Source organism: Equus przewalskii, chromosome 12 (assembly GCF_037783145.1).
Source record: "Equus przewalskii isolate Varuska chromosome 12, EquPr2, whole genome shotgun sequence".
In the NCBI taxonomy this organism is placed as follows: Eukaryota; Metazoa; Chordata; class Mammalia; order Perissodactyla; family Equidae; genus Equus; species Equus przewalskii.
The window spans coordinates 30,786,418-30,807,958 of record NC_091842.1 but is presented as its reverse complement, the minus strand read 5'-3'; the positions used below and the strand labels follow the sequence as shown (position 1 = coordinate 30,807,958).

At 52.2% G+C, this 21,541-nt stretch overlaps 1 protein-coding gene across 7 annotated transcripts in view; it reads right to left on the bottom strand.

Annotated features, from left to right (window-relative positions):
* Nucleotides 1-21,541, bottom strand: part of PARN (poly(A)-specific ribonuclease) — a 242,621-nt gene that overhangs the window by 50,499 nt on the left and 170,581 nt on the right. For 4 of the 7 annotated variants that reach the window (XM_070568469.1, XM_070568470.1, XM_070568473.1 and 1 more), the window contains one exon: nucleotides 21,342-21,526. The exons of the other annotated variants lie outside the window; for them this stretch is intronic. In XM_070568469.1, coding sequence (XP_070424570.1) covers nucleotides 21,357-21,526 — 170 coding nt within the window. In that variant the 3' untranslated portion in view covers nucleotides 21,342-21,356. Of the gene's footprint in view, nucleotides 1-21,341; nucleotides 21,527-21,541 lie in introns of those variants that run through there. 7 annotated transcript variants of the gene reach the window in all.

Here is a 21,541-nt window from a genome sequence, read left to right as displayed (position 1 = left end):
GGCCCGTCTCTGAGTTGACCCCAACCTCACCCCATCTGTAAAGCAATAGCAGCCCATCAAGCCACCCAATCGGGCTGACATCATGGGCTCTTTCATACCCCAGGGCCTTTGCACAGGCTGCTCCTTCTGCCTGGAACAGCTTCTCTGCTTTGTCCCAAGATTAACTCCTTTGCAGACATTTCCCCCCCAAATTTCCCTGACCCCTCCCCACCTCCTTCCCCTGGTAGAATTAGCCCCTATGTACCCAGTGTCAGTTCCATCACAGCGCCTCTAAAACTGGATCCCATTCAGCAGTGCACACATCTGCACCCCTTGGCCATGTGCCTGACACGGGAAGGGGTCAAGGGTGTGTCTGTCACCAAGAAGAGGCTCCCATGATGGAGAGTCCACTGTGTGGCTGCCAGGGGATGGCAGGCCAGGTCTCCACACTGCCCAGAGAGCCACGGGGAGCCTCCTCCTTCCTCTGGTCTCTCCCCGGGAACCTGACCCCAAGAACGGGTCCTCAGAGCCTCAAAGTGAAGCGCTGACAAGGGCAACGCCTCCCCCGGCCAGGGCTGATCCTCCTTGAAGACGGTGCTTGACCCCTGGGGTCTCTGTCCGGCTTCATCTCCTAGACACCGCATTCCGCACCCCCAGGCTCAGCACAGGCCAGAGGGAGGGAGGAGCTGAGGGTGGTGGAAAGGCCACCCTGTCACCTGCCTGTCCCCCCTGGACAGTACCAGGCTCTCATACACGCCCAAAGCCTGCTGCCTCATGTCCAGAGATGCTCCCAAAATCCGTGTGAATGGAGAGAGAAGGAAGACCCACGGGGTGGGAGTCCAGAGGCCAAACTATAGTAAGAGCAAAAATATGCACTTATCTGGCACCTACTGTATGCCAGGCCTGCTGGAAGTGTCTTTCTATTGTATCTTGTTTAACCTGCACAAGGCCTTAGAGACTCAACACATGGGTGGTGGAGCCGGGGCCCCCGGCCCCACAGGCTGGACTGCTCGCTGCTTTGCACACACCCCTGGCCAGGGGTCGTCTGTGAAATGGGTGACAGCTCACACCTCTCGCCCCCAAGTCCTGCCAAGAGGACAAGGGAACATTCCACACATGGCTGAGGCCAACGCAAGGAGTGGGGGACCCAGAGGAGATGGGGAGCTCAGGCCCCTGACCCCCATGAGAGCCACAGGGGTCAAGGCCCGGGGGCCACGGGAGCTGCTGGCCTGGCTGGGTGGGTGTGGCTGAGTGGCAGGCACGGGGCCTGGCTCATGGTCCAGCTGACCTCCAAGGCAGGCCACCTGGGAGTCACTCTTTCCAACCCCGTCAGCAGAGCTTGGCTGCAGGCACTGCGGGAAGCCCAGGGCGGAGGCTGCTGCTTCCAGCTGCTTCCACCGAGGCCACATTTGCCAAACTCATCACTGGCTCTCCAGCCCCTTGACATCTGCCATATATGTGATTGTCATCTCCACCATCACTTACCTAATACCCTTCGTAATAGGACCACTTCAAAAAAGAAAACCACTCATTATTCATTTGAAATGGAAATATTCTATCACTACCTGGTGAAATCAGAGTCTGACAGGCTACTTATACTTCTCCCCCGACAGCTTTATGGTAAATAAATAACTATAAAAATATGGCTCACCCGCGTACCACTTAAAACCATCATATCCTTCACCAGGAGTACAAGTGAATCATACCCATTCCATTGAACTTCTGAGAAGAAGGTCTCAGTTCCTCCCTCTTCAATCTCCAGACTTGGGAAGCCCCCTTCCCAGGCGTTCAAACAAGGGGGCAGGAGTTCCAGCACATTCCTTCCACCCTGAGTGCAGCAGGCACAAGACGGGGCATTGCAATGCTGAGCACCCCTACGTCTCCCCCAGGAAGAGGCTGAAACCCAAGTCCAGCTGGCAGCGGGCTGGTGGGTAGAAAGAACCCCACCGGGTTGGAAGCCAGGAGCTCCGGGTTTGAGCCGCATCCTGTGGCTAAGTCACCATGTGACCCTGGGCATTCCTAGACAAAAGCGTGGGGGTGTTCACACTCTCACAGTTGACGGGCTCGAAGAGCACCATTCAGCCTGGAAAAATCTCAGACGCCACCCGGTTAAGAGATGCCGACTGATGCCGCTCAGCTCCTCGCTGTTGGACAGCACACCACGGCATCCATGTGGCTGGCCACCTCCCCCCCGACCCCGGCTCCCTGCCTCAGTCTCCCCCTCTGTGAAATGGGCAAGGCTCCTGCTGACATAGGAACGGGAGGGACTGAGATTCAAACATCGTCAGGATCTGCAGACTGTTGGTCCCAGGCAAAGCCTCTCTGGGTGGGCAGAGAAGGACACACAGCAACCCGCGCCTTCCCAAATGTGGGGAACTGGGGTGACGGCCCCCACGGCCCCTTCAGCTGGTGGTTGGGGGAGATGGCCCCCACACCCATCCCCAGCCCCGGGGTGAACGCCCACAGGCTTAAACTGATCCCAGCGCTGCCCACAGTGGCCCAGGCCTAGGTCAGCTGCCCCCGGGTGGGGGCGGGGGGCAATCCGGACTAGACTCAGCCAATAAAAATACAGACGCCCCGTGAAATTTGAATCTCAGATCAACTACATGTAATTTTTTTAGGGTAAGTATGTTCCCTGTAACATTTGGACATTTACAAAGAAAGATTTACTCCCTTTTTATCTGAATAGCTGGGTGTCTTGTATTTCATCTGGCAACCCTACTTGGGACTCTCCTTACCTAACTGTGGGAAGAGACTCTCGCCCAGCCCCTCTCCAGGATTTGAGCAAGAAGCAGGTGGCCCCCTCGCTTGGCGCTGTCACCTCACATCGTGGGGGAAGGCAGCCCCAGGCTGTGGCCAGCACACAAAGTGAGCGGAGCAGGGGGCTCAGAGAGCGAGGCCTCGCCTAGCCCGGCGGGTTCTCTCATTTATTGACCCCTCGTGAAGCTGGCACCACACCCAGCACGCTCTAAGTACACCCCATCTTTGTATGTTCACGAGAAAGCCAGGGCAGGTGAGAAAGTGAGGCTCAGAGAGTCACTTGGTAGCTGTCCAAGGCTGGATTTGAACCCACGCTGGGGGGACAGCCTTAGCCACTAACGACTCTTTTAAAATATTTGCACATCCCTTATCTTGCTACTGTTGGATATGGGGGGTCGAACTTCTGACTGCTAGTGATTAAAATGCGTTTAACCTAAACTTTACGGGTCAGGAAACACACAGAGCCTGAGGCTACAGTGACACCTGTTGGGTTTCGGCCAAGCATAGGGGGCTGGGCCACCCACCTGAGGTCTCAGAGAGGGACAGCCAGGCCTAGGACGCACACACCCTGTCCTGGTTCCCTTCCCACCAGATTCTGTTCCTTTTTGCAAACCCCACAGAGTGGTGCAACGCCACGGGGAATCTAGTTTGGCCAAGAAGGGCATCGAGGGCTGGGTGAGAAATACTCACTAGTGACAAGCCAGGACGGTGAGAGGTCGCAGGCCCCAGAGGAACAGCAAGCACCAGCAACTGGCAGTGGCCGGCCTTGTTCTAAGAAAATCCAGCACACTCGTGTGCCACGCCCCACACCAACAGGAACGGCAGAGCCAGGGGCCAGTGCGCCAGGCCTCTCCTGCTGGCCCCGCTAGCCTAGCCCGGCCCTGTCGCTTGTCACCTAAGACAAGGCTTCATCCCACCCAGGCCCAGCCTTCTGGATCCTGGAACCCAGGACCACCGTGGGAGGAGGGATTGTTGGCTCACCGGCTCCCAGCCTGGCCCGACAAACAGCTGGGGACACAGAGGAGAAGGTGGCACTTCTATGCCCCCTGGAGCTTTGGATCAGCCAAGGGAGACAGACAGACAGACACGGGCAGATGGTGTGACCAGGGCTGGCACCTGGGCCACACACGGGGCTGCAGAAATCGAGAAGGGAGCTCCCTCGCCCCTCCTGGAGGAGGCGACGCCCTTGGGTCTCGAGGACAAGGAGCCGTTAGGTAATGAAGGGGAGCCGCCTTCTCTGTCGCCCCTTAGCCAGCCGGACTCCCTAATGCAGTGAGCACAGCCAGCGCTGTGAGACGGACCAAGCCCCGTTTTGCAGAAGACGAAACTGAGGTGCAGAGAGTAACTGAGGGGCAGGGAGGGGATGTGAGCCCGGGGTTTCTGACTCCGTCGCTTTAGGAAAGGACCGTGCCTCCTGCTCAGGGAGCCTCTGAGCCAACTCACAACAGGGGCCAGCGCCAAGCCAGGCCCTGGGAAGCCCCACTTGCTGGGGGATTTTCTCCAGCAAAGGGTCACACGTTCACAGGACTCAGGCCCAAAGCAGGAAGGGGGGAGCACAGCCCTCAGGGGACAGACACACCCCCTTGTCCTCAGGGTCTAGTTGCCTCTGGGATCTTTAAAGCAGCAGCTCTTAAAGCTTGGGGGGCGGGGCAGAGGAGGGCGGAGGACAGGAGGCCTGGAGAGCTGACGGCTCCCAGCTTAAGGCTCTGTAGTTGGGCATGAACCCCAAAGGCCCCTGTGACACCCTCTGGTGAGAGCCAGGTCAAGGTCAGGCTTGGAGGTGTCTGAGGTAGACACGGCCAAGGCTCCAGAGACCCCCCTCCCTGGAAGGGAGCAGGGTGAGGAGAGGGGCCCAGAGGTGGGGATGTGCCCGTCCCAGGCAGGTGTCAGAAGGACAGACCCAGCCCTGTTTGTCTCTCCAGCCCCCTCCACCCTGACTGTAATCCCAGGCCAGCTGGGGCCCAGAGGCCCCCAGGCGCCGTCGCCAAGCCAGCATGGACCTCTGGCTCCAGATGGAGTTAACTTGGTGGTCCACGCAGAGAGCCATTGTGGGGTCTCACCAGCCTCCAGCCTGGGCTTGGACTGGAAACCAAGATAGTAGACACCCTCCTGGGACTTGTATCCAGAATATATAAAGAACTCTTACGACTCAGTAGGAAGAAGACAAATAACCCAATGAGCAAAATATTTGAATAGACATTTCTCCAAAACAGATATACATGTGGCCCACAAGCACACGAAAAGACGTTCAGCATCATTAGCCACCAGGGAAATGCAAATCAAAGCTGCAATGAGATGCCACACCACACCCATTAGGATGGCTGGAATCAAAAAGACAGACAATAACAATGTTGGTGAGGATGCAGGAGGAACTGGAATGCTCATGCAGAAGAGAGCAGCTGCTCTGGAAAACAGTTTGGCAATCCTTCAAAAAGTGTAACAGAGAGGTGCCATATGACCCAGCAATTCCATGCCTGGGTATATACCCAAGAGAAATGGAAACGAATGTCCACACAAAGACTTGTGCGTGAATGTTCATAGCAGCATTATTCACAACAGCCAAAAAGTGGAAGCAACCCAATGCCTATCAACTGATGAATGGATAAACAAAACGTGGTCTATCCGCACAATGGAATATTATTCAGCCATAAAAAGGAATGACCTCTGATACAGGCTACAAGGACGAACCTTGAAAACATGCTAAGTGAAAGAAGCCAGTCACAAAAGACCACATATTTTATGATTCCATTTATACAAAATGTCCAGAAAAGGTAAATCTATAGAAAGATATGTAAAACGGATTTGCAGTTGCCTGGAACTGGGGTAGGCAGAGCAATGAGGCACACGGACACCAGGTTTCTTTCCGGGGGGATGAAAATGTTGTAAAATTAGATTGTGGTGGTGGTTGCACAACTCTGTGAATTTATGAAAAGTCATAACATTGTCGGGGCCGCCCCGTGGCCGAGTGGTTAAGTTCGCGTGCTCCGCTTCAACGGCCCAGGGTTTCGCCAGTTCGGATCCTGGGCATGGACATAGCACTGCTCGTCAGGCTATGCTGAGGCGGTGTCCCACATGCCACAACCAGAGGACCTACAACTAGAATACACAACTATGTACTGGGGGCCTTTGGGGAGAAGAGAGAAAAATTTTTTTTTAAAATGTTAAAAAAAAAAGTCATAAAAGTGTACCCTTGAAACGAGTGAATTTTATGGGACGCAAGGTAGACCTCAAAGAAGCTATTAAAAAGAAGAAGGGCTCCCAGGACCCAGACAGGTATCTGAAGAGCCCGGGCGGACCCTACCTGAGCGCGGGACCCCGCCAGCAGCAAGATACGCGGCCCTCCCTTGGGGGCAGCTGGGAGCGTGGCTGGGCCCAGCTGTCTCCTTCCTCCCAGACCCTCCGGCTGCGGACAGACCTCCGGGGGGAGGCAGGCAGGGGAGCCCAGGGACGAAGGGGTGCTGCTGTGTGGGTCAGCAGCTCATTTTGATGCTCCCAGGGACGTGGCCGTAGCTAATCAGCCAGATGGCTTGAAGAACATGAACTGACGTGGGTGCCAACCGAGGAGAGGGACATGGGGCAGGGAGCGGGGCTGCTGGCAGCAAGCCCCTCCTTGTCTCTTTTCTCCCCCGTGATGGGGATCCCAACGTGGAACCTCCACTCCCAGGTTCTCTGAGCAGAACAGGAACCTTCTACCCATGAATGCCAGACGGCAGAGCGGCTCTCAGCTCCCACCAGCTCAGGGACATGAGGCACCAGCAGTGTAGACTAGTGATTGTGAGCACAGACCCTGGAGTCAGACTTCCTGGGTCCAGTGAGTCTTGTCACCTCTCAGAGCCCCAAGTTTCTTATCCAAACGATAGCCGTAATGATAATAGTGCCCGCCTGGTGGACTCTGGCAAGGATTAAACGGATGGACGTGGAACTTTCTGGGATCCTCATCGTCTCTTCCCTCCGATCGTCTCCTGGAGGAGGAGCTGGCACACAGCGAGGCCCAGAGGTGGAACTGGAAGTGTAAGAAGGGACAAAGAGGGGGCCGAGTGGTTAAGTCCGTGTGCTCTGCTTTGGGAGCCTGGGGTTCGCCGGTTCGGATTCTGGGCACAGACCTAGCACCACTCTCAAGCCATGCTGTGACGGCCTCCCATATAGAGGAGCCAGACGGACCTACAACTAGAATATACTACTAGGTACGGTGGGGGGGGCGGGGGGTTGGGGGAGAAAAAAAAAAGAGGAAGATTGGCAACAGCTGTTAGCTCAGGGCCAATCTTAAAAAAAATGAGGGACAAAGAGGGCCTGAACAATCCATTAGGCTGCAGGGTTGGTCAGGGGGCTGCTCCTTTTTTCTTTTTCTTTTTTTAACCCCAGAAATTCTAACAGAGAACTGAGCATGGAGAAGTTGAACTGGACCTTCATGTAAAATGGTGCAGCCACTGAGGAACACAGTCGGGCAGTGCATCGAAGAGTTAAACATAGTTACCCTACGACACAACAATTCCACTCCTACATAGGCATAAACCCAAGAGAATTGAAAACTTATGTCCATAAAAAAACTTGTACATGAAATGTTCATGCAATATTATTCACAGGAGCCAAAAAGCAAAAACAACCCAAGTGTGCATCAATGATGAAGGGATCAATAAGATGTGGTATATCCATTCAATGGAATATTACTCAGCCATGAAAAAGCATGAAATACTGACACATGTCACAACATGGATGAACCTTGAAAACACGATGCTAAACAAATGAAGCCAGACACAAAATGTCACATCTTCCATGACTCCATGCATATGAAAGTCCAAATAGGGAAATCCATGAGACACAAAGATTAGTGGTTGTCTAGAGCTGTGGGGAGGGGGTGGGGGAGGTAGGAAGGTGAGAGCTAATGGTACCAGGTTTCTTTTTGAGATGTTGAAAATGTTCTAAAATTGACTGTAGTGATGGTTGCACATATCTGTGAATAAACTAAAACCCACTAAATTGTACTTTACATGGCTGAAATGTATGGTATGTGAATTACAGATGAATAAAACTGTTTTTTAAAAAAAGAACCCTGGAGTTGGGGCCCTGAAGGACCTTCAACTGGGTCTAACATTGTCCCTAGAGATGAGCAAACAGGCCGAGTGGGGACAAGATTTGCCCAGGGTCACTCTGGGTTTCCAGTCCCCATCTCGGATCCCCCGTTGCCTGCTGACCCAAAGGAAGGGTGTGGGTGGGTGTGAGATGTGCTTCACCTGGGCAGGGGGTGCCGGGGAGACAGAAATGGGGGCGTTTCTTGGTTGACTGTCTGGTGAGCTCTCTGCAGACCCTCGGGCTCCCACCCCAATCCTTCGAGCAGCACGGGGGGCCTCACCTCTGCTGAGATGAAGGGAAAAGGGGACGTCCTCGTGACTGTGCACGGAAGGCGGGCTACGTCCCAGGGAGGTCAAACGGTCCCCTCATTTTACAGGAATGAAAGAGACTCAGAGGCGTGAAGGGCTCACCTGGCCAAGGTCACAGAGCAGGCAGGACATAGCCCGGAGTGGAACTGGGTTTGTATGATCCCAGACTCCACAGACAGAAGGGTGAGGGGAAACACGGACTCAGCCTCCCCGACAGAAAGTGCCATTCTCCTGGGGCGGCTGGGTGGGAGGGAGCAGGCGGATTTCTCTACTGAGCTGGCGTGTTGGGAAGCCAGTGGTGGGACAGTGAGTCACAGGGGGCCCCCGAGTCCAGGCAGAGTGCCAGCAGCCCCCTCCGCCCTGCCCAGGCCCTCTGTGGTCTCGCAACAACTGATGGGATCCGGGCCCGGGAGCCCCCGCCTCTGCTGTGCACTCCCCTGCAGAGGCCTGAGGCCAGCCTTTTCTCTGCACTCGCTCTCCACGGAGATGCTCTGGGGTCAGACCGGTCCTCCCGCCTGCTCCCCAGCACCTTGACGGCTGGAGTTACGTGTCCCCCCGCCACCTACTGGGATGATCCTGCCCCAGGACACATGCCAAGGCCGCTGCCAAGGAGGGAGAAGGAGGTGTGAGCTGAGGGCAAAGTCCGCAGAAGTGGGTGCATCATTTCAATTAGGCCTAGATGTTTCTGGAAGTACAAGGAGGCCCTGGGGTGGAGGATTGAGGGGAGGAGGACCTCAGGGCATAGGGTAGAGATGCTGTGCAACCCATCCCAGGGGCAGGGAAGGAGCAGGAGGGGAGGGAGAGGCCTGAAGACACACCAGAGTTGCCCTTGGCTCTGAATCTAAGAGCCCAGAGGGACTCTGGGAAAATGGGCACCTCTCAGATAGGCCTTCGCTGTCCCTCTAAGCAGCTGCTTCCCAGCCCTGGACGCATCTTACCAACCAGATCCACCAGGCCACTCTGCCACTATAAAACCTTCCATCGCTCCCTAGCACCCAACCCCCCCCCCCCCCAGCCTCAGGGACTTGGTCCTGAACCACACCCTCTGAAGCCTTCTTGGTTTGCCTCATGCTGTTCCCAATGCCCTTTCCCCTTCTCCATCCAGAAAATTGTATTCAACTTCTGAAACTTGGCTTCAACCCCATAGCAGTCATCCTTGACAGGCTTGCGGAACTTGCCTTATCTTTGTCTCTTCAGCATTGAAAATAGTGCCCGAGGGCCCAGCCCCGTAGCCGCCGAGTGGTTAAGTTCACGTGCTCTGCTTCGGTGGCCCAGGGTTTCGCCGGTTTGGATCCTGGGCGTGGACATGGCCCCACTCATCAGGCCATGCTGAGACGGGGTCCCACATGCCACAACTAGAAGGACCCACAACTAAAAATACACAACTATGTACATGGGCTTTGGGGAGAAAAAGGAAAAATAAAATCTTTAAAAAAAAAGAAAATAGTGCCCGAACAGAAGGTGTCTCCTGAACACCCCATCTGGATGGCTTGGGAACACGATTTACCTTGAACTAGATCCTCAGTAAGTGCATCCAGCATCCTGATTCTATTGTCCTGGGAGGAATTTAGAGATTATACGGGAGAGCGGGCAACAACTACAGTCACATGTGGCTTTCCGACCAGGGATGCGTTCTGAGAAATGTGTCGTCAGGCGATTTCGTCATTGTGCGAACACCATAGAGTGCGCTTACACAAACCTAGATGGTACAGCCCACTGCACACCTCGGCTCTATGGTACTGATCTTATGGGGCCACCGTCGTCTGTGCAGCCCATCATTGACCGAAACATCATTATGCAGCGCATGACTATATAACAACATGAATTGACAGATCAATGGACTAGAACAGAGTCCAGAAAGAGACCCAAGCCCTCTAAAGAATTTATTCTACAGTAAAGGTGGCATCTGCAAGCAGTCAGCAAAGGACTGACCCTTCACAATGGCGACCAGTTTGGAAACTGAACAAAGTGGGACTTCCTCTGCCCCTAGAAACAAGCGCCAGGGGTCAATTAAATCCATAAATGTAAAGAGACACATCATAAAAGCTAAAAGGAAATGGACACACCAGGGACAAGAAACCATTGAAGGAGGATGAAATCGGCCACATATAAATTTTATATTCCTGTATTTTTTTAAAAAAAAAGCCAGGTATAGAAATGAAAGGCAAAGAACAATGCTTGGAAAAACTATTTATAATATTTGATAAAATGTTATTATTTCTTATAATTTTAAGTGGAAAAAACAAAGCATAGAACAATGTATACAGTACCTTACTTTTTGTGTTAGACAAGGAGAAATAAGAATATATCTTTTTATGTTTATTTTTGCAAAAAGAAAGATAGGAAAATGAATAGAAACTGATGAAAACAGTCACTCAAAGGGAGCTGGTTGGGATTGGGGTAGAAGAGATGGGAGTGAGCTTCTTAAGTTTATTTTATGTATGGATTGTTTTATATTCAAGAAATAAAATGAAATAAAAAAGGAAAAGAAAGCAAACTCCAAAAGTGAACCCAAAACAGAAACAAATGGACCTAATTGTATATCAAATTGAGAACATAACCACACTGCGAAAAGCATTTCTCCTAACTTTTGAATATAGTGATCTGTCTGCCTCTCCTCAGAGCGATATATAAAATTGAAGTGGAATTGCCAAAACACAAAATCAACCATTTTAAAGTTTATAATTCAGTGGCATTTAGAACATTTACAATGTTGTGCTACTATCTAGTTCTAAAATATTTTCATCACCCCAAAATAACACCCCATAACCATTAAGTGGCACTCTTCAACCCCTTTTCCCCCAGCTCCTGGCAACCACCAATCCACTTTCTGTCTCCGATAGGTTTATTCTTAAAAGCCACTGCTGTTATAATTTTGGACCTATTTTATACATATTGTAGGATAAAGCAAAGAATAAATAATGATGTTATTAGGGACCTAGATTTTCAGTGTAAGAGAAAAGAGATACAAATATGATATAAAAGTAGTTAAGTAGTTATAAAAACTGCTGGGCCCGGTGGCTCAGCAGTTAAGTGTGCATGTTCCGGCTTGGCGGCCCAGAGTTTGCCGGTTCAGATCCCAGGTGTGGACATGGCACCACTTGGCACGCCATGCTGTGGTAGGCGTCCCACATATAAAGTAGAGAAAGATGGGCACAGATGTGAGCTCAGGGCCAGTCTTCCTCAGCAAAAAGAGGAGGATTGGCAGCAGTTAGCTCAGGGCTAATCTCCCTCAATAAATAAATAAATAAATAAATAAATAAATAGTAGTTAAGATGAATGGATATTTGTACCCCCATGTTCATAGCATTACCCACAATCGACAAGGGTGAAAACAACCCAAATTTCCATTGACAGATGAATGGACAAACACAGTGTGGTATAAAGACACAATGGAATATTATTCTGCCTTAAAAAGGAAGGAAATTCTGACACATGCTACAACATGTCCCTGAATGGCCAGGGAGCAATGACACCCCCATAGACATGAGCACACCTAACACTGAGGTCTTGGTTTCTAAATACCATTTCCTTTTAACAAGGGATTGAGGCTCTTCAGAGAAATGGCTGATTCCAGATGCGCTTAGGATAACTTGCATGAAAGAATGAGGAAGCCATCCAAGACTAAAAGAATCATGTCAAAAGGACACAGAAGCCAGCTGGAAGGGCCTCCCCTTGGCCAGATTGGGACTTTTGAGCATCTAAAAGAATAGTACCTATAATGAGCTGTAATATATTCAATAAAGAAAAATCCACATAGCCATCCTGATCCCGTTGGTCCTCATTATCCACAGATCTGTTGTTTGTAAATTTGCCTACTTGCTTGAATTTACTTGTAACCCCCAGATCCCCACCTGCAGCACTTTCACAGTTATTCTCGAACACACACAGAGTGGTGAAAAATCTGAGTCGCCTGACACGCACGTTCCAGCTGAGGCTGAATGAGGCCAGGCTCTGCCATCTTGTTTTAGCTCTCAGACTGTAGGCAAAGTCCTTTTGGTGGACTCCGTAATACCATGCTTTTTTTTTTTTGCATTTTGGTGTTTTTTTGTTGGTGATTTTGCTGCTTAAAATGGCCCCGAGTATCGGGCTGAAGTGCTGTCTAACGTTTCTAAACGCCAGAAGAGGCTGCGCTGCGCCTTGCGGGGAAGACACGTGTATTAGGTAAGCTTCATTCCCGCAAGAGTTTTAGTGCTGTTGGCCGTGAGTTCGATGTAAATGAATCAACATCACATGTTAAATCCTATGTCTTTGAACAGAAACACGCATAGAACAAGGTTACATAATGATCAGTTGACCAAAACGTTGGGATCCGAGGCTCGCAGCATCCCAACCCTGGATTTCCCCTGGGAGCAAAGGTTCAGGGCTCGAGTGACTCTACAGGACTTAACTACCATGAATAATGAGAATTGACTGTACTTAAAAGAGAAAAGTGGGAAAAGCTCTTTTCTCTAGAAGAACACCAGCTAAAAATGTAGAAGGGAGGAGAGAAAAATCAGTTTTGCAAATGCCCAGTACCATAACCGATTCAGGCGAGGCTCGCTAACGGCTGTGAAAGCACTGGGTAAAAGGCCGTTCGGGGGCAGGATATTCACCGGTGCCAAGCCATCACCCCCCAGGTTACTTATTGCACAGGGGACAACAGAGTTTACAACGGGGACCCGGGCAGGCAACACCTACGGGAAGTAATAACCTCGGCATCACCGAGCGGTTTAACCTGCCAGTGCGAGTTCCCTAGTGTCATGCAACAGGACATCGCCCAGGGGTCATTCTTGCTAAAAAGGTTGCACTAGAAGCTAGTCTAGAGGGCCGGCCCCGTGGCCGAGTGGTTAAATTCTCGTGTTCTGCTTCAGGGACCCGGGGTTTCGCTCGCTCGGATCCTGGGCACGGACATGGCACCGCTCTAAAAAAAATAAGATTGGCCATGAGCTAACACCTGTTGCCAGTCTTTTATTTTTTTTTTTCCTTCTTCTCCTCAAGGCCCCCCCAGTACACAGTTGTATATTTTAGTTGTGGGTCCTTCTAGTTGTGGCATGTGGGACGCCGCCTCAGCATGCCCTGATGAGCGGTGCCATGTCTGCGCCCAGGATCCGAACCGGCAAAATCCTGGGCATCCGAAGTGGAGCGCGTGAACTTAACCACTCAGCCACAGGGCCGGCCCCAGGGCCAATCTTACAAAAAAAGAATCTAGTCGAGCTTCTGGGTCTAACTTCCAGGCTACAGGACATACAGGGGACAAAGGAACATTAAACAACCTCATGAGGAAATAATTAGACAAATATAGAATTTGAGATCATCTTCAAGATAAAAGACCTAGATTCTTCTAAAAGTCAGTGTCATAGGGGAAAAAAAGATGATGGGATGAAAATAGACGAAAAGACTGAAAAGATGTAACCAAATGCAAGTTGTGTGATAGGATTCTGGTTTTAAACAGCAGTTATAAAATATATGTTTATAGATCGGGACCACTGGGAACGTGTGAATATAGACTGGATATCGGATGATACTGACATTTTGTTAATTTTTGGGGGGAATGTGATGTATTCTCCCATAGGATGGTGCACTTTGAACCCAGACAGGGCTGGGTCCCACTCTCTGTCAAAACATGCCAGCTATTATTACTACCACTCTATGCCAGGCCCTCTGCCAGGGGTGTTGTGAACATGGTGTCCAGTTGCCCGGGTGTGCATCTTTCCTGCTGGCTGTGTGACCACAAGGAATTTACTTCACCTCTCTACGCCTTATCTGTAATAATAGGACTAAACTTCACAGGACCATTTGAGGATTAAAAGAGATAAGGCCTGTGAAGGGCTTAGCTCAGACTGGCACAAAGTGACCTCAAGAATGTTAGAGATTTTTCACTGCAGAAAGAGCAGATCACCTTTCTGGAGGCTGCTTCTGACCAATGACTGAGTACAGCAGGGCCACTAAGGCCACTTCCTAAGAGGGATGGAAATATATTTCTATATGAGCAATCAATCTCCCACATTTATGTACACATACGTACACATATGTACATACATGCAATCAATTCCCATCATTTAATAGCAGATTCTGCATTTGTAAAATCGCCTACTCATTAGAATTTATTTGCAGCCCCCAAATCAATACTCGTGGTGTTTTTGTGGTCATTCACAGATGTGTGCGGAATAGCGAAAAAATTTGAGTCACCCCTTGTGGGCATTCCCTGCTGAGGTTGAACAAAGCAAGCCACTCTGCCTTCTGGGTTCAGCTGTCAGACTGTAAACAAATGTCCTTTTTATGGTCTATTTAAAAGCCATGTTTTTTGCATTTTTTGTGCTTTTTGTTGGTGATTTCAATATTTAAAATGGACCCCAGACGTAGTGCTGAAACGCTGTGTGGTGTTCCTAAGCACAAGGAGCTGGGCTGTGCGTTACAGAGAAAATAGGCGTTAGGTAAGCTTCGTTCAGGCATAGGTTACAGCGTACTGGCCGTGAGGTCAATGTTAATGAAGCAACAACACACATGAAATAAAGCGAATAAGGTGTCTTTATGCAGAAACACACATCGAACCAGGTTATATATCGATCCATTGACAAAAACGGGACCAGAGGCTCCCAGGACCCTAATCCTGCGTTTCCCCTAAAAGCAATAGTTCGGGATTTGCTGATCCAGAGTTTGCAGTGACTTTGTTGAACATAACTACCGCGAATAACGAGAACCAACTGTGTGTGTGCGTGACTTACCATGCCTATCGCGCAGGTGAGAGGACAGGCTGGCAAGATTGCAATCCGTTCCCAAGGTCACAAGGCGGGCCGTCCTCAGATGCGGGATTTGAACCCAGGTCTGTGGATGCCAGTCCTGCAGCCCTTCCCCCAGAGAGTCCAGGCAACCGAAAATTTTGGGGGTGGGGTTCCTTTGACTGCTCAGCCATGCTGCCGTCTCCCTCCAGAAACACCCTTGACGCAGTGAGGAGGGAGCCTTGTTCCCTGGTCCGGCTGCTGATCAGGTGGGGATGGAGCTGGCAGGGCACGAGGGTGGAGAGAGAGCTGCCTGTGGGCTGGAGAAGCAGGTGCCAGCAAGGGGAGCCTCCTGGGTGGCCAGTCACATGTCGCTGACTAGCAGAGGGTGGCCCAGGGTCAAGGGAGGCCCAGAGAGGCTGGTTCTGACACTGCTCTGCACAGGATGGCTGTGACCTCAAGCCTGCCCATCAATGCCCTGCATCCCTCTTAACTGCTCTGCAGGAGTGGAGGCCAAGAGGTACACACGGGACACCTCACCTCACCTCACCTCACCTGCAGAGGCCGGGCTGACACGGCGACTTGCTGGGCCTCTGAGCAAGCTCAGGGGGACGTGTGGGCCTTACCCCACCCATTTTGCAGATGGACAAGCTGAGGCTCAGTACTGTGTGCCCACGATGCGCCAGGCTGGGCTTCTGGAGAGGCCCCTGACCTCTCTCCTGCTGGACTCTCATATGAACACAAGGTCGGGGAGGAACACTGGAGGTGCCCAGACTCGCTGGGGAACGGAGAAGCCCAGAGGGAGGGCCCCAGTTTCTAACCAAAGCGAAGAAGACAGGGCTGGGTACCACCTTGGGCGTGTCCATTCTGCAAAGCCTTCTCCATCCCCTAATATGTCCCAAGCTGCTACCCCAAGAGGCCACAATCCAACATGGTCCACAAATCCCTGTGTGTAGGGGGCAAACAAGAACACTTTTTCATTGAAAGTAGGGCACTGTAGCAGTTTTAACCTGCTGAGCCAGCAAGCTATCTGGGAGGAGACGGAGTTTCAGGGGGATCGTGATGGGGGGAGGGGGTCTATTAGTTACACAGCAAAGGAGGGGAGCCAGGCGGGGGGTAAAGGCCCCTTTGAGAACAGGGGTTAGCAAACTACAGCCCCCAGTCCAAATCTGGCCCTCTTCCTCTTTTTATAAATAAAGGTTTATTGGAACACAGCGACACTCGTTCACTGACACAATGCTTCACACAATATTTTCTGCTGCAACAGCAGAGGTGGGTAGTTGCGCAGAGATGGTTGAGCCCATAGAGCTTGAAATATTTCCTTTCCGGCCCTTTCTAGAGAAAGCACACCGACGCCTGTATCGGAAGGGAAGCTGCAGGAGGTTAAGCTTCGTCTGGTATATTCTCTGCTGTCTCCCCGGTTCCCAGCATAGCATCCAGCCCACCGGAGATGCTTATAAAGTGATGGGAAGCTGCTTATAACAGCATCTTCTAGTTCTGCTAACGTGAGCTACTTTTATTCAAAAACACACCTTCTCGTCAAGCCAATTAAGTATGCAGCCCTTGACAGAACAATGGAGAACAAGGAGGGGCCCCACCGGCGTGGCCCTCAACCCCGGCTCGGCCTTTCTGTCCCCTGGCGTGGCTGATCTCCTGCCCTGCCCTTGGTGGCCTGGGGCTGCCCTGCAAGCCCAGCCAGGCCTGCGAATCATCAACGACTGACTCACCCTCTGTCTAAAAATACATATTGTCTCATGTCGGCGGCCACTGCTTTGATCACTGTTTGCACTCAATCTGGTCTTTTTCTGCTCGACTTTGAGCTCTTGGCGGGCAAGGTCTGCGTTTTCATCATGCTGGTCCCCAGGGTCCAGTTCTGTCTGCAGCCTGGAGCTGGAAAGGCACCTGGGAGGAAGAGCTTAGGTGTCGGGTGGAAATGCTGCCCTGCTGCTCATTTGCTGTGTGACACTGGGCGAATCACCAACTTCTCTGAGCCCTCGTTTCATCATCCATTGCCAGGATGAAATGAGAAAAGAGGGTTCTGCCGACCCCTTGTGCTCCTTCTCTACCTGAGTACGGGGAGGGGGAGCAACCTGCCCACTCACCTCTGGTTGCGCTTTTCTCTGCCAGCGAAATCATTTGACATCATCTCGACATCCAAGGAAATCAGGAACCTGAGCCGCTGCCGTGTTCTGGATCTCAGTGCCAAGCACCAGGGAAGCTCCGGTTACAGAAAACAAGTGGAAACCACAGGCCCTGGGCTGAACGTGGAACTAATTTCGGAGGCGGTGAGGAACAGCGGAACATAAGCTGGAGCCCGGGAGGCAAGTCTACCCGAGCCAGGCCATGTCCAGGTGGGGCATGTGGGGCCCCTTGGAATTCTCTAGCTCCTGCTCCTGGAGAGGGCAGGGGCCGGGATGGGGACCCACCTCAGGATGGCTGGGTGGAGACTCAGAGCACGGGCCTTGGTGTTGGAGCAACTTCAATCGGATCCTGCTTCCCCACTCTGCTGTGTGACCTGGGGCCTGTCACCTCACCTCTCTGAGCCTCAGCTGCCACATCTGTGAAGTGTGAGAACTAGAGGTTGCTGCCTAGAAGGCTTAGCAGAGTGCTTGGCACAAAAGAAGCCTTCAGGAAATCGGAACCCTTGAAACATGACGTGGAGGCGAGCAAAGACGGGTAATATCCTCCTCACTGATGTATTCACTCAACAAACACTTACTGAGCATCCACTGTGCCAGACGGGAGATACAGTAGGAAACAAGACAGAGCCAGCCCTGTCCCCAAAAGAAAATGAACAAACCATGTATATGTAATGGTGATAATTCTATGAAGGAAAAGTCCAGGGTGCCTGGAAGGAGAGTAGGGGTTGGGGGTCTAGTTTGGACAGGGTCAGGGAAGGACTCTGAGACGTCACCATCTGAGCAGAGGCCTGAAGTGTGGACTGGAGACAGTGAAAGGAAGAAAGGAGGAGGGGGGTGTTCCAGGCAGAGGGAGAGGCTTTGCAGAGGCCCCGAGGCAGGAGAGAGCTGAGGGGGGCCGGGCAGAGGGGGCCGGGGGCGCACAGAGGCGCCAGACGTTTGCCAAAGTCTGAGCACAGTCAGGATTCTGGGTTTCATCCCGGCTCTCCTGGGGAGTGGATGACGAGATTCAAGCCGGGGCCCGACACATGTACAAGCTCCCCTGTCAGGGGAGGAAGTTTCTGGAGCCCAGGGCTGGCCCAGGTGCCCCTCTCAAGTCCAATGTGGGAACTGCCCGGCTCCCCCTGAGCGGCAGGGCGATGGCCACAAACCATTTCAGGACCTCCCGTGGCCCAAGACCAAAACCCAGCCGGGGCAGGAGGGGTCAGCTCAGGACAGCAGACTCGAGAAGTCTCGGGGATCCCCTGGTCCACCCTACAGAGGAGGACACAGACTCAGAGGGGAGGGGCACCTTGCTCAAGGTCGCAGGATGAGTGAGTACCATTCCGATATCAATCCGTCCAGAAATGACTTGCCGACCACCTACAATGGGTCCCCACTGTGATGAGCATGAGGGACAGAGTGGCGAATATAGGACATGGTCCTTGTCCTACAGTTGTCCACACCCCCGAGACAGGGACATGTACGCTGACCCTGCAGCCGCGCCCAGAGCAACCTGCTCCCCACATCTTCACCTCCTGCCCAGTTCCTGTTTCACCAGAGGCCCCTCCCACAGGCCTGCTGACTTGGGCTTTTGTTTAGGGGCAAACAGGTCACACGTCCACTCTCACACAGACGCACAGACACCCCCCAGTCCTCCCGCCTTATCTTTGGGAGCCTGTCTCAGAGTCAGGGAAATGATGCCTGCTGGACAGAAGGACGGATGGAAGGACAGATCAAAGCAGCAAGCCTCTTGATTCACCCCACCTCACTCCACTTCTCTACTGGGATGTCACCTGGGAGTCCCCTCCAGCAAGAGCCTGGCCCACCCCCCACTCTCTAGACACAGTCGGGCCCCTGACTCTTGAGCAGCTGAGCAGCTGTCCCATCTCGTCCTGCAGGAACCCCTGGTCACCCCGCGTTTCCTAGGGGCAGGCAGAGCCTCCACTGAACCTGGGACCTCTCTGTCCCTTCATCATTCATTCACTGGTCCAGTAAGCATTTTCTGTGTGCCGGGAACCCACAGGAGCCCGGCCATATGAGGGCGGAAGCCCACATGGGTCTACAGCAGCCACAGCAAACGGCAATGGGCTGGGGGACTAGCTCAGGTATAGAGCAAAGACAACAGAGGGAATGCGAGTTCTCTTCTCCCCTAGGAGCCGAGCTGTGGCTGGCACCCAGAGGCCCTGAACCAGAACACCTCGGAGGCGCCCGCCCAGTTTGGAGATCTGATTCCCAGTCTGGCCACCAACACACGTGCGTTCTCCTCCAGCGCGGCCAGGGCCCAGAGTCTCGCTCAGGGTCTCGGTTCAGCTTCACAACTGCCCCAGGAGGCAGGCACGGTGGTGATCCCCACTGTGTAGGTGGGGAAATCAAGTTCAGAGAGGTCAAACAACTTGCCAACTTGAGACAAATGTATTCTCTTACGGTTCCGGAGGCCAGAAGTGTAAAATCAAGGTGTTGGCAGGGCTGCGCTTCTCCCGGGGTCTCCAAGCAAGAAGCTGTCTCCTTGCCTTTCCCAGCTTCTAGAGGCCGCCTGCACGACTTGGCTTGCAGCCCCTCCTCCATCTTTAACGCACGTCACTCCAACCTCCGCTTCCATCATCACATCTCTGTCTTCTTCTTCGATCCTCCTGCCTCCTCTTGAAGGAGCCTTGCAATGAGATTGTTGGGCCCACCGAGATAACCCAGGTGTCTGTCCTTGTCTCCAACCCTTAATCACATCTGCGATGTCCCTTTAACCACATAAGTTAACATATTCACAGGTGCTGGGGATTAGCACACGGGCCTGTTTGGGGACCGTTATTCGGCCCATCACAGCAGACAATCTGGATAGCGTTTTGCATGCATCAAACAGTACATCTCACACTTTAACGTACACAGAGGTCCCCAGGGGATCCTGGGAAAGTGCAGATTCCTCTTCAGGAGATTGGGATCCTAATAAGCATCCAGGTGATGCTGCTATTTTATGGTCCAGAGACCGCATTGTGAACAGCAAGAATCTAGATGAGGGGCTGACAGACTTTTTCTGGAAAGGACCTGATAGCAAGCATTTTCCACTCTGCAGGCCCTACGGTCTCTGTTGCAGTTGCCCACTCTGTTCTTACAGGCCCAAAGCAGCCATAGATAATAAGAGAATGAATGGGCCTGGCTGTGTGCCAGTAAAACTTTACTTATAGAATTTGAATTTTGAATTCTGAATTGAATATAGAATTGAAATTTGAATTCTGTATAGTTTTCGCATGTCATGAAATGTTATTCTTCTTTTGATCATTTTCAACCATTGGAAAACGTAAAAACCATTCCTAGTTTACAGTTTGTGCAGAAACAGACGCCAGGCCAGATCGGGGCTGCGGGCTATAGTTTGCAGACCCCTGATCTGGGATGTCAGTTCCAGGAGAGAGTGTGTTTCTGTCTTATTTCGTCCGCTGTAGTATCCTTGCGTCTAGATCAGTGCCTAACACCCAGCAGCTGCTTAGAATGTATTTGTTGAAGGAAAGAGCAAATCATCTCGTTTAAGTCTCACAGCTACTTTACCTGGGAGGTATGGTTATGAATCTGGCATTGCAGAGGAGGAGCTGATGAGAGTAATGCCTCTGGATTTATTGATGGAAAAAAGGGCACAGTCCTAAGCCATGCAGCTGGCCGCCTGGAGAAGCCGAAATCACTCTGGCCCCATCCGTGTCCTTCCCTGCAGCACGGGGCACCCCCTCCCCTGTAGCCAGCACCACAGAAGCGCCTGCACCCCTGTCTCCTACAGGGAATGTCCTGCTCCCCCAGACAGTAGGTCTGGGGCCCTTCGCACAGCCACATCGTCAGCCAGGTCTTGCCGAGCTCTCCCAGGGCAACCAAAGGCCGCAGAAAGCTCTCCCCATTGTGGGCTGGGAACAGCAAACATCCCAGCACTTCTGGCCTGGGCGACCAGGCACAGGCTCCACCAGGTCCGCGGATGCTGGCGAAGGCTCCGGGCAGGTTAGAGCCTGGCAAACAGATTCCCTTCGGGGGCCAGTCCGGTAACATAAACATGTGAAATGGGTGGGGTTGAAACCACAGGCGCCAAATGGCTGCTACTGCCATCAGCAGTGACACCTGTCCAGCTCTGTGGCTTTTTAAAACCCTCGGTGGCCAAGACAACACATCAGAGAGACCCACGTGGCCTGAAAGCTGCTGGGGTGTGCCTCCCCTCAATTTCAGAGAGTGCCTCCCACCCAGGACATCTGCCCATGCCCTTCCCTCAGCCTGGAATATTCTGGCTGCCCCATTAGTTAACTCTGTCTGGGATTCCTAGTCCCAGAGAATCCTTCCCCAGCCCCAGCACCCTGCACCTCCTTGTCATCCTAGAAATCTCACATGTTCGCCTGACGGTTTGATCAATGTCTGTCTACTCTTGTATTCATTTCCTAGGGCTCAGTAACAAATTATCACAATCTTGGGGGCCTAAAACAACAGAAATTTATTCTCTCACAGTTCTGGAGGCCAGAGGTCCGCAAGCAAAGTGTCAGCAGGGCTGGTTCCTCCTGGAGGCTCCGGGGAGAAGCTGTCCCAGGCCTCTCTCCTGGCTTCTGGCGGTGGCCGGCCATCCTTGGCGTCCCTTGGTTTGGAGATG